Source organism: Lactuca saligna, chromosome 9 (assembly GCF_052625555.1).
Source record: "Lactuca saligna cultivar CGN05327 chromosome 9, ASM5262555v1, whole genome shotgun sequence".
Taxonomy (NCBI): Eukaryota; Viridiplantae; Streptophyta; class Magnoliopsida; order Asterales; family Asteraceae; genus Lactuca; species Lactuca saligna.
The window spans coordinates 8,858,878-8,872,036 of record NC_136425.1 but is presented as its reverse complement, the minus strand read 5'-3'; the positions used below and the strand labels follow the sequence as shown (position 1 = coordinate 8,872,036).

Below are 13,159 nucleotides of genomic sequence, written 5' to 3'. Positions count from 1 at the left end.
TTCATTTGTTAATAATATTTGTAATGATCTTATTCACTTTATTAAAACTTCTACTTAGTTGTATATTGATTATATATAGTTTTTTATTTATTTATTTATTCGAATATAGTTTATATGTTTAAAATGTTTTATGTAATCTATGAAGTTTTTCAAAGATAAAAAAGTTAATGAGTATCTAAGGTTTAATTTTTGACAGTTTTTATTTCATTTTAATATTTTATTTTTTTTTAAGGTTCTAACATTCTCATTATCGTTTAAAGAGTAAATAATTGGCATTAGATCTTATCGTATTAACCCTTTAGATGTCTAAAAGTAATTATTTAGTCCTAAAATGTCAATATTTGACATTATATATAATTTTATTTTTATTTTGTTTATGTTTCTACTTTTAGGTTATATCTTTGTAGTTTTTCTTTGTTTTTGTTATTCAATTTGATATTAATTAAAATATTATTTAAATTGAATTAAACGCTAAACCTTATGAATAATAATTTGGATACATAATGAAATTCTTTTGTTCTTTTTAATATGTTTTACATAACTAAAATTAGTACTATGTTTATTTTCTCTTGCATTTTAGATTTTGAGCTTATTAATGTAAATGAGTTTCCTTATGTTTTAATGTTAGCTTAATAAGTTAATTTTTTTTATCAACTAACCATAAAATAGTTTATATATATATATATATATATATATATATATATATATATATATATATATAATTTAAGAATAGAAGCCTTCAATTTAATAATCAATTAATTTTTTTTGTATTTAAATTCTTATTGAAATATTAATTATATAGGATATGTTTTATCCCTATTAAAATAATTTATGAGTTCGTCTCTACTTACAATTTAAAACATCATATGAACCAAACACTCTATAATTATTTTGTATAATATATACATTTAACATTTTAACCATACACTCTAATTTAACTATGTAATTAATTTACTAGGAATGCACGAAGATTCCTCTAGTTGATTTATATAAGAAAAAATTCTATGTCAAACATGCTATTAATTGTTTGTAATTGTTATGGTCATTTTATTGAGTTTTAGATTATTTTTTTTCTAAAGTGTAAACAACCTTTCAGTCATTTGTGTGAATAAATGAGTGAACTATTAAGTTTTAGAGAACTTATACATATAATCGAAATATATTTAGAACTAATTTTGTAATTATATTTCACATCAACAAAAAGAAGTTGAAATATCTTAGGGCATGTGCCTAACGATATCAAGGTATTTGGAAATGTGTTCATTTCCTAATAGGTTTATGGTTTGTGTGTACATTGAAATAGTTTGAAATAGAGAAAATTACAATATAACATAATCTCTTAATTACTTTGTGGAAAATAACAAAAAAAAAATCAAATTACAAAAACAACCACCAAAATCACAGATGGATTCAGTCCATCTGCGATTTTACTTGTCCATCTGTGATTTTACGTCCGTATGTGATTTCCTTTTTTTCAGAGGTATAGTACTTTAACGACTTGTACGTTTGCAGATGGACTCAGGTACCGTTTGATAGTTTTTGTCTGGAAGCAGTCTGGTAAAATGCTATCTGGGAAAGTTTTCTGACTGGGAAAGAAACCATGTTGTTTGATTGTACATCTGATTGACTATGCTGAATGATGAAAAAAAGTAATATTTCAATAAAAAAATAAATTTAAAAAAAGTTATTTAAAAAATTAATAATCCAATAAAGAAAGAAAGAGGCAGGGTTTGATGTATAATTGTCTTTCCAGCCCATTCAGGCAGAAAGATATGATTTTGGGGCTTTCTGGGAAAGACATATCTTACCGGGAAAGACCCCTTCTTTTGTGCAAATCAAACAGTCTTTCCGGTCCATTCAACCAGAAAGATCTGTTTGAACCTGAAAAGATGCATATCAAACGGGGCCAATCCATCTGTGATTTTCCCTTTTTCATGGATATAAAAACATATTTTTTTTCTTTCATATTTCAAACTTTTTGTTGCAGAACTCTGTGGAGACAATATAGACGATTTTATTTTTCAAATTTTTTGTTGGATAATTCATTTTATTAGAGAGATTTTAAACAAAATTTTCAAAATAATAACAACTAAAGTAATATTTTTTCGCAAAACTTTATATATAATAAAGTTGTTTCGTAGTCAAATTTTATCGATTTCGTAATTAAAAAAAAATGCAAAATTACAGGTTAGATAAGAGGAAATCACAGATGAAATTAGTAAGTTCATCTGCGATTTTAGTTAGAGTTGAGGATATTTATACGAAAAAAATAAAAAACACTAAAAAACCACTAGCGAACATACAAATCGCTAAAGTACGACTGTGCTTTAGCGACTTGTACGTTCGTAAATTGAATGCTAAAATCGTATATGAGCTTAATTCATCTACGATTTTCATAGTTATATTTGTAATTTTGGTTTTTCTTGGCTATTTTTCCACAAAATAATTAAGAGATTAGACTATATTTATAATTTAGAAAAATATATCTTAGCGGTTAAAAAAAATAATCAAAATACTTGAAGGCAAATGATGATCCTATATATACCTAACACCTCTTATGTTTTACAGCAAGTGTGATAACCAAATAAATAAATTTCCAAAACTACTTGCAATAACCACAAAATCTAATACTTATTGAATGTGGTCAACGATAATTTTAATGTTTTCCTCATTCATTTGATAGTTAAAGATTCTTATTATATTATTATATATTAGGTGTAAGACTCATATGTTATACGGGTTTGATAAAATAAAAATTAAATATAAAAATTTAAACAAAAATTTATTTAAATTTAAAATTTTAGATTTGAAATTTAAAATTTATAATTTTAATTTAAAAGGAAATATATTAAATACTATATGAGTACTAATATTGTAATTTATTGATTATTTTAAATTAAAACAATTATTGATTGAGGTGTAAATATGATGTGTTAATTAAAAAAATATAAAAAATATAGAATAAGAAAATGATAAATGAACAAAACAATTAATCAAAAATACCAAAAAAATAACATATTTCCAAATTAATGAGAGAGTAACATTTGATAAAATTATTTTCATTTGTTGGAGAGGATAAATTGAATAACGCTTTTGAATAATATATTTATTCATTAGTCAAACTGAATTATGGTTTTTCCTTAACAAATTAAGAATAAACAAAACTAACTAAAAATGTAACATATTAAATAGGTCAAATATACTGTCTTACATAATTAAAAGTTTCCTTAAAAAGGATTATCGCTAATATAATAAAATTGAATGGATCTATTTACTAAAATGACCAGGCTTTTTTTTTAACGTAATCACAAAATAACCATTGATAAGGAATAAATTAAATGGACCTATTTATTGCTTATTGCTAATTGCAAAATTAAAATTTCAATTGTATTAACACAAAATATATTTATAAATTAAAAAAAAAAAAATTGTGAAAGAGTTAGATGTTACAAATACAACGATATATTGCAAATAAACTATTAATATACTGTGAAATGTGTCCATAGATTGCAAAATACGATCATATATTAAGAAGCATGTGATTTTCGTTAATTTTTTAGTCAAAGTACAGTTGGTAATTTGCAATGGGATCCTTTAATTCATGTTAATTTTGTGAAAAATAAAATAAAATATTTTGTTAAATGACTCCATTAATTATATATAGTCCCGTGATTATATCTACTTCAAATGCAAACAATTACAAATATCTTTATTTACATATTTATAATTATATTTACATATTAATTATTTATTAAACATCTAAAGTTTTAGATAACGGTGTTTGGATATTGGAATCATCCCAAGTTCCCAACTTGGCACTACATGGACAAAATTTTGTAGTTTTTGACCCGTTATTCCCTTTGATCGGTCTATTTGGAACTTTTTATATAATGTCTTTTTGATAAATAAATCATTTTAATTTAAACTTAATACAAAAAATAAACAATACTATGTATTATATATACACACGCATTAAATTATTGTACCATATTGCATTAAAAGGATTGTACTTTAAGGTGGGAAAAGCTGCAAAAACGCGCGTGTTGTACACACACAAATGGAAGAGGGAGTAGAAGATTATTATAATATTATGAGTAAACCAGTCCATTCCCCAAAATCCATTTCACTTTCTCTTTCCCTTGTCTTGTCTAGTTTCCATACATCACCATCTCCCTATATCTCTCTCTCTCTCTCTGGGCACCCAACCAACCTGTTGTTATTTTTCATCAGTCATCTTTCTTCTTGAGCCACTCCATTGTCGTTTTGGGTTCTCTGTAAAAAAAAAAAAAAACATTCTTTTCCACCATTTTCTCTATCTATCTATCTAAAATAAAAAGTAGAAGAACAAGTTTGAATCGAAGAGAAGAATGAGTAAAGAGAAGCTTGTAGTGGAAATGCTGGGGGCCCACAACTTGATGCCTAAAGATGGAGAGGGTTCTTCTTCTGCCTTTGTTGAAGTTGAGTTTGAAGGTCAAAGGCAAAGGACTCAAGTCAAATACAAAGACCTTAACCCTGTTTGGAATGAGAAGCTTGTGTTTCATGTAAACGACGTCGCTGACCTCCCTTACAGAACCATTGAAGTCAACGTCTTTAACGAGAAACGGTCAAACAACAGCCGAAATTTCTTGGGTAAGGTTAGGGTCTCCGGCACCAGCATTGCCAGGGAGGGCCAAGAGGACCTCATTCCACAGCTTCACACGCTTGATAAAAGGAGCCTTTTTTCTCACGTGCGCGGGGAGATCACATTCAAACTCTATCTGTCTGTAAAAGAGCATGTCAAAGGTGGTGGTGGTGGGGTGGTGGTTTCTGGTGGGGTTTCCAAGAAAAGCAACAAGTTTCAGCAGCAAAATGCCAACACGGTGGTTCAGAACCACCAGCAAATGGGTGGGGCTGGCGGTGGGGGTCAGGAAAACAAGAAAATGACACATCCAAACCAGATGACCAACAAACCCGACCCGAACCAGGGTGACCTCAAGCCAGTTGTCATCACTACCATCCCGGGTCCACCCATCCCCGCCATGAACGTGGCTGTACCAGGTGGCGGTGTTGGTGGTGGGGGCGGCGGTCGTGTAGGGTTGTTTTCCGGTGGGTCAAACGAGTACTCCTTGAAAGAAACAAATCCGCATCTTGGTGGTGGTTTGTTGAACAGGGACAAGACAAGCTCAACCTATGACCTGGTGGAGCAAATGCAGTATCTTTACATAAGGGTGGTGAAAGGCCGTGAAATCCCGGTGGTCGGCGGTGGAGAGCTGGTGGCGGAGGTGAAACTTGGAAACTACAGAGGAATCACAAAGAGGGCTGCTTTGAACGACGCAGAATGGGACCAAGTATTTGCATTTTGCAAAGACACGATACAATCATCCATGGTGGAGATATTTGTGAAGGAGAGAGACAAAGATGATTTCTTGGGTCGTGTTTGGTTTGACCTGAATGAAGTACCTAAAAGGGTCCCACCAGACAGTCAACTAGCACCACAATGGTACAGAATGGATGATAAGAGAGGGGAGAGAGGGAAAGGTGGTGAAGTTATGGTAGCAATTTGGTTTGGGACCCAAGCGGATGAAGCTTTCTCAGAGGCATGGCATTCAAAGGCTGCGAATGTGCATTTAGATGGGCTTTGTTCAATTCAATCCAAGGTATATCTCTCGCCTAAACTATGGTACTTACGGGTTTCCGTGATTGAAGCACAAGATGTTGTTTTGGGTGAAAAAGGGACATCTTTAATGAGGTACCCTGAGCTTAATGTCAAAGTACAAGTCGGAAACCAGGTTTTGAAAACCCGGGTCGCCCCGGCCATGGCCAATCGCAGCCTCTCAAACCCGTTTTGGAATGAGGACTTAATGTTTGTGGTGGCTGAGCCGTTTGAGGATTATGTGATGTTTTCTGTGGAGGACCGGGTGGCTCCCAACCGTGAGGAGGTTGTGGGTTGGGTCATGCTTCCAGTTTCTGTTATTAACAGGAGGTTGGATTCAAAGGAAGTGGCTTCAAGGTGGTATAATCTAGACGGGCATTCGAGTAACCCAAATGAGTCAAAGTCGGTTGTTCGGTTTGCTTCTCGGATCCATATTCGGGCCTCGCTCGATGGCGGGTATCATGTGCTTGATGAAGCTACAATGTATAGTAGTGACGTTAGGCCTACAGCTAAGCAGCTATGGAAGCCTCATATTGGTGTTCTTGAGATGGGTATTCTTGGGGCTTCTAATCTTATGCCAATGAAGATGAAAGAAGGTAAAGGTGGGTCCACGGATGCTTACTGTGTGGCGAAATACGGGCAGAAATGGGTCAGGACCCGAACCGTTGTGGATAGTTTGGCTCCGAAATGGAACGAGCAGTACACCTGGGAAGTTTTCGATCCGTGCACGGTTATCACAATTGGGGTTTTCGACAATTCGCGGGTTGATAAGAACCCGACTGGTAACGGGGCGGGCACCCGTGATTCACGGATCGGAAAAGTACGGATCCGGTTGTCTACACTTGAGTCGGACCGGGTGTACACCCATGCATACCCGCTATTGATGCTGCATCCTTCTGGTGTTAAGAAAATGGGTGAGCTTCATCTGGCTGTTAGATTCTCTTGTGCTAACATGCTGAATATGCTTCACATGTACACAATGCCTTTGCTGCCTAAGATGCACTACGTACAACCTCTGTCTGTGAGCCAGTTAGATAGCTTGAGGTACCAAGCCATGAATGTGGTGGCTTCGCGGCTGAGCCGAGCCGAGCCGAGTCTAGGTCGGGAAGTGGTGGAGTACATGCTGGATCATGATTCTCATATGTGGAGCATGAGGAAGAGCAAAGCTAATTTCTTCCGGCTCCAGAGAGTGTTGGCTTGGCTTGTGTTTGTGAACCGGGTGATTGATGCGATGAGGAACTGGAACATGCCGGTTTACTCGAGCATGTTTGTGGTTACTTTTATGATTCTGGTACTGATGCCGGAGCTTATTGTGCCATCGATTCTGTTGGGGTTTGCGGTTATTGGACTATGGAAATACCGATTACGCCCCCGGTACCCGCCTCACATGGACACACGACTGTCATATGCGGAAAGCGTTCACCCGGATGAATTAGATGAGGAGTTTGACTCTTTTCCAACGAGCAGAAGCGCGGAGGTTGTGAGGATTAGGTATGACAGGCTGAGGAGTGTGGCGGGGAGGATCCAGACGGTGGTTGGTGACATGGCGACTCAAGGGGAGAGGTTCCAGGCGTTGCTGAGCTGGCGAGACCCGAGGGCATCCTTCTTGTTTGTGGTGGTTTGTTTCTTTGCTGCTTTTGGGTTCTACTTGGTGCCCATCAGGTGGGTGGTGGCGATTTGGGGATTGTACTTTCTGAGGCCACCCAGGTTCAGGAACAAGTTGCCATCCGGTGGTGTATGTTTTTTCAAGAGGCTGCCTACAATGGCTGATAGCATGTTGTAGATGTTTTAACTCTTAACTTTTAATTAAGTGGTGTAATTCTGGGTAATCTATATTTTGGATCATGTTTTGTGTCGTTAGTTAGTTAGATGTTAGCAAGACTAGAAGGTGGTGGTATTGTAATGATTAGCAGCCTCAGTTGTTGGTTAAGAACAAGACAATTTCCTATCTGGGAAACATCAGACCAATCATGTTTTTTAATGTACAACTCTGAATGCATTAGATACAAGTCAAACTAACAATGAATTGTATTGTATATGTATACATACATGCATGAAACTTAGTTTACCTGTAACAGCAGTAGTTAATGTAAAAAAGGTGCTAAACGAGAATCTGTGAGATGTGGACCCCCACGAGCTCCTAAAGCTCGACAAGTGATGGCTGCCTGTGATTGTTTATGCAGGAAAATAAGGACACGGTTTTCTGTGAGTTTGGGCTTGGTTAACATCAATATTATCATCAAACGTATCATATTTTATTAGCTGAGAGTCACTATGACTGAATTAATTTACAGTTTTATTTACAAAATCGGGATAATGCATACAAAGTTAATCCAAGTATTGGCAATTTTCATCTACAACTTTTGCATAAAAGGATAAGCTAACAATATAGCTAAAATACATTTGAATATGTTGGTGTTATCAAAATAGGATTTTCTGAAATAAAAGTTGGTAGACTTGTAAATCCAAAAAGGTTGATTTTTTTTTTTTTTTTTTTGTTGTCCCAGAAGAATCTAAGATATGTTTGATGATACTTTGAGTGGTTACATGTAAATTAGTTGAATGTAGTTGGTTTGTGAATTGTGAATATACTAACCACTTGAGCTGCAAAAGGTAACATTTGTTCTGGTGGCTTGTTGGTGCAAATGCCTACAAACAAATATACGTACAACAGGAGTTGTCAATTTGGTGAGTTGCTTTGGACACTTATAGGCTGGCTATGTGTCCCATCTTTTAGCTCCTTCATTCCATTATTCAATTCCTACTTTATCAAGTCAAGTCAACACAAATATTCTTAACTTTTCAGTTTTCACCTCTATAAATATTCATTTATTTATCTACCTTGTTGTCTAGATAAGAACATTAAAAAGCAAGATAAATAATAAAGCAAAATAATGGAGTGACTTCAGTGGTCATATAATTATAATTTATAATTTATAATTTATAAATACGTACTACTTACCATACAGGACTGCTCCTATGAATGCGTCTCCAGCACCTGTTGTATCCACCAGCTCCGACTGTGGTATCTTCTCAGCGGTGCCAATGAACAGCTTTCCACACACATTACCGATTCCCTTTGCCTGTAATCTTGTAATCTCCTGAAACATAAAGTTATAAACTAAAATATATATATGAAGCACCCACCATCATGATCATCGACATCCTTACAATTTCATTTTTGAATTCAGGAAAATGCATGTTAACTACCGATGAAATGCATGATGGGGCAGGTGAAAAAAGAGTGCTGGATTTGCGTTTCAATATCTCTAATAAATCATCTACATCCATTTCTTCAGCTTCGACATTTTCTGGTGGAAGTGAAGTTGATGATAACAGAGGTTGTGTTAGCAATAAATGGCATATTGCAGAGTTTTTTTTTTTTTTTTTTTTTTTTTTTTTTTATATATATATAGAAATTAATTAAGGGTAGGTAAAAAGAAAAGGACCAGATATGTTTCTTCTGTCGAGCATTATGCAACCATCTGGACCTAAAGTTACGATAACAAACTTGAGTTTTGGCAACCTTAACAGCATAGAAACAAGTGCGCTTGCAACAGATGGGGCTCCAGTCCATGTCTGTACAGTACGTCAGACTCGGTTATATATACAAAATAAATTAATTTCAGACGGTTAGTAATTAAACTTTCGATTCAACAGTTATGATATATGATATATATCATTAATAAGAGGTATACCACATTTTCTACTGCTAACTTAATTAGTAGCTATTGCACTTTTTGATGAGATGTACAACTAGATGACAAGCCACGTGGTTTGGCTAACACTCAACACCACATCAGCGACCTAAATTAACCGGTCAATTTTTGACTGAGTGGCATGGGACAAAATTAGAAAGTGGAGGAAAAAAAGTTAAGTGTACATCATATAATTCTAGTTTTTAACATATTTTAATCAATTTAAAGTTATATATAAAATAAAACGAAACGATACCATTTTTGTTTTTCGTTGGTTTTTAAATAAAAGATAACCAAATGAAACCTAAAAAATCATTTTGTCTAAAAACCAAACCTAAAATTTGGTTTATATAAAAACCAGAAAATTGGTTTTCAAGATAGGTTGGGTTTTCTTTCTACAAGCGTAACGGGGAATGGGTAATAGAAAGATAGGTATAATTAAGATGTAATTAAAAAGAATGACAAGCAACAGCAACAGCAATAGCAATAGCATGCCTGTGGAAGTTTAGCCGAGCACACAACATAGTCTGATAAATTTAGAAGATCATCGAGGCCTTCCCTTGGCCTTTCAGCATCAATTAGAATAGGTATTTTCCTGCGATTTGCCTGCACTGGTGAAAGTAGAAACAAATTTTTTATTAATTTGTATACAGAGAAGTGGAGTGAGGCTAAACAAGAAGGGAAGGATTAAGAAGATCGAAAATCATATCGCCTAATTAATGGTTACCTCATGTGCTACAACTAGAGCCGTTTCAGGCAACCGTACATCAAAATAAACAAGCCTCACTCCAGCCAATGCACTTAGTAAACATGAACTGGAAAGCTCATCTGGAATCATTGGAGGCCACCCTGGTGTATGAATACAAGTTCGAGTCTTCCTGGACACAATTCACACATGTATTTCCTCATTTTCATGCTGCTTGTATATAAAAGGTGCTGTTGAGGACCGGACCTTTGCAAAGTTGATAGGTGTTCTAGTCTTCTATGTACGTAGGTTACTACCATTTATTTCTTACAAGTTACAGTTTGCCAGAAATATTTTACACCATCTCAAATTCAAGAATCAAGACCTGGGTACTTTAGTATTTTGTCTGACTTGCCAATTGAACAAGTTCAAATTCACTTGAGAAAATAAGAAATGCTTTTCCAATAGCCGAAAATAGTTGATCATAGAGTCAAACATAGCCATCTTCGACATACGTAAAAAAAAATACGAGAAGAAAGGAACTGGAGTGAAGAGAATAGAGATGCTTACGTTTGATCGTCTACAATGACATATGTAAATGGTGAATTACCCTCTTCAGAAACCTGCAACCAAGAAATGCGAGCTTATATGTATGTGTAAAAAGAAAATTACCCAAAGACAGATATGCTACCTACAAAATTCTATAAAAGAATTTGCATAATCTGAATTTTGTCAAAGAGAAGAGATTTCCTGGATAGAACACAGAGGACAAAATTCTCTTCAATACTGTTGAAAGATTCTACTTTTCTACATGTTCATTACCGCAAAAAAAGATACATCTACACCATCAGCTTCTAGTTCCTCCAGTATTCCTCTCCCTTGAGCATCATTGGCAACCTGTTAATAAGGTAATACATGACAACATCTGAAACACTTCAGAATAGCTCAGTGAAGAAATTTAAAAATCTACAAGCTCATACAATAGACCAACATCTATAAGAGGACAGATATAAAAAGACATGAACATTTATACACACCAATAGAGAAATATATTCTGACTTGTACATTTAGATCTTATAATATAAGTAAGGTGTTTTGTTCTCTTCAAGATCACCCTTTTCTCTGTATGTTGTCAGCAGTAGCTTAAAAATTGCTACTCACTATGTGATAGAACGATAATAATAACAACTGATGTCAAGTATTAGCATACTGCATGCATACCTTGGATATTAACCTTGCATTCAATCCTAAACGAGCTGCACAAGTTAGAGCATTTCCTGCATTACCACCTCCTTGTACCTATCAGGAAAGAAAAAAAAAAAGTGTGATTTAGGATTATGATTGTCACAGTGTTACTGAGATTCAACTAATTTTTACAGCAACGATAGTAACAGAATGTACAAAAAGAGAAGATTGGATTTTCAAAACATACTTGACATCCAAAAAAAGCAACCCGTTCATTAAGTAAGGGAAACAAAACAACTAGTTTGACAATTCAACATTATCAGCAATCCCATACTAAAGAAGATGATGAATCTACATTTAAACCTAGATTGGAAGTAATGATAACACAACCATATAAAAAAACAGAGTACCCTTGGCCAAAATAAAAAGAAGAATGATAAAGTGTTGAGACCACCATTAGAGGAACTAATCAGTTTCTCTATAAAACTGTTAACCAGGACCACAGAAGATTGTAAAATCTCAATCATATAGGAAAGGGGGAATAAATGAACAATATAATCAACAAGGCAATTCTTCAATCATAGTGATTACAGATAACTTTGAGGTCTTGATATATTCTACACCACAGATCTGGATACTGTGAAACTTCTATTAGGAATCATAGAGGAAGAGTTCATTAAAACAACAGCCATTCATTCTGCAGTAATTACAGGTAAAATATTCACAAAATTTTGAATTCTTTCTTAAAACTCATGCTATACAATCAGTCACAAAACTCGAAATCATAAGATTGATAATCCAACTATAGGATAAAGCGAAGCTGTAATACCAATACTAACCTAGGAAAAATAATAAAATCGTCAAGACCGAGTACCTTTAAGCTGGTGCTTCGAATCTTGTCATCCGGGTTAGGGAACGTAGCCACAGTAGCCAAGAGATCCACCCCCACACCACCAAATCCAAGCTGTATTGTTAACAGTTAACACCATAACATTCCACTTCCAGTCATATATATCAACTGTATCACATAATTATGTGCGGGAGTTCTCTCCGCCACAATGAGGTTATTTTGACATAGTTCTACAATCTCAATTCAAATTTGAAAAAACGCAGAGAATTACATACCACAATTGGACTTTCAGTCTGAGTCACCGACGACAACATTTTTGTCCTGAATCTTTGCACGCTAAGTGTAAACAAACAAAGGCATATTAAACGTTTCGGTAAGAGAAACAAATGAATTTGAATAACGTAATGTGAACATCGAAGAAAATCACCTGGCTGTAGTGGTCACGGGAGTGATGGAGATACGCGATGAGGAGGAGATAAAGCTCGGGAGCATGGCACTGGTAGAGAGAATGGCTGCCATCGGTGCACCGTGCGTAGTTGGCGCGTGTCAAACACTGCGATTGTCTCCGGCGGCCGGAACCGATTTTTTCTGCGATGGATCTGGATAGGGAAGCGGATTGCATGCCATAGTTTAACCGTTTATTCTGTTCCAGAGCTTGGTGGGATCCACCAATCCACGATGTGAATTGTATATTTGCTACCACTTGTTTCAAAATTTTACATTCTAACCACCAAATATATTTTTTAAAGTGTAAATTACACGAATAGTCCTTTTGATTTGGTATAATTTGTATGGTTTTTATTTATTTTATTAACTTCGACAGTTCCTAATCTAATCTTTTATTGAGTTTTTTGTCCTTATCAGATGTAAAAATAAGTATACTGACATTATGTATTTACTTCTGATATTTTAATATTTTTATTTATTTTTAAACTTTTATTAGTCACAATTACAAAAAAAAAAGGTATCTTTTATAAGATACGTCATTAATATGTGGCTCTCTCGTCGTTCTTCACACCCTCACCGAAGGTTACTACACCATAACCTCCCACAACCTCTTGTTGCTCTCTTTTTTGTTGGTGACACTTATGTTTTCCTGATCGAGCATG

At 34.6% G+C, this 13,159-nt stretch overlaps 2 protein-coding genes across 7 annotated transcripts; one reads left to right on the top strand and one right to left on the bottom strand.

Moving 5' to 3' along the window:
* Positions 1-1,613: 1,613 nt before the first annotated feature.
* On the bottom strand, positions 1,614-12,674 carry LOC145015002 (uncharacterized). 6 transcript variants are annotated; one of them, XM_078973452.1, is made up of 14 exons: positions 12,478-12,673; positions 12,326-12,386; positions 12,075-12,164; positions 11,237-11,314; positions 10,838-10,912; positions 10,586-10,638; positions 10,058-10,208; positions 9,826-9,936; positions 9,082-9,211; positions 8,804-8,943; positions 8,595-8,733; positions 8,229-8,281; positions 7,702-7,797; positions 1,614-1,632 (listed from the first exon to the last, which is right to left on the bottom strand). In XM_078973452.1, exons 1-13 carry the CDS (start codon positions 12,567-12,569, stop codon positions 7,717-7,719), a joined length of 1,254 nt encoding a protein of 417 aa, XP_078829578.1. In that variant the 5' UTR covers positions 12,570-12,673; the 3' UTR covers positions 1,614-1,632; positions 7,702-7,716. The 6 variants fall into 6 exon arrangements, with proteins under 6 accessions (XP_078829578.1, XP_078829577.1, XP_078829576.1 ...); XM_078973451.1 differs by lacking the exon at positions 1,614-1,632 and adding an exon at positions 4,061-4,272; XM_078973450.1 differs by lacking the exon at positions 1,614-1,632 and having other exon boundaries at positions 7,628-7,797.
* On the top strand, positions 4,272-7,600 carry LOC145015001 (C2 calcium/lipid-binding plant phosphoribosyltransferase family protein). Its single transcript, XM_078973449.1, has one exon. It carries the CDS (start codon positions 4,368-4,370, stop codon positions 7,413-7,415), a length of 3,048 nt encoding a protein of 1,015 aa, XP_078829575.1. The 5' UTR covers positions 4,272-4,367; the 3' UTR covers positions 7,416-7,600.
* Positions 12,675-13,159: the final 485 nt, after the last annotated feature.

Excerpts from the sequence above, each read along its gene's own strand:
- LOC145015001 (XM_078973449.1), top strand. The coding sequence starts at position 4,368 with ATGAGTAAAGAGAAGCTTGTAGTGGAAATGCTGGGGGCCCACAACTTG.
- LOC145015002 (XM_078973452.1), bottom strand. The coding sequence starts at position 12,569 with ATGGCAGCCATTCTCTCTACCAGTGCCATGCTCCCGAGCTTTATCTCC. Across the intron at positions 12,387-12,477 it reads CCCGTGACCACTACAGCCAG|CGTGCAAAGATTCAGGACAA; the intron begins GTGATTTTCTTC and ends GTTTACACTTAG. Across the intron at positions 9,212-9,825 it reads GCTCGGCTAAACTTCCACAG|ACATGGACTGGAGCCCCATC; the intron begins GCATGCTATTGC and ends CGTACTGTACAG.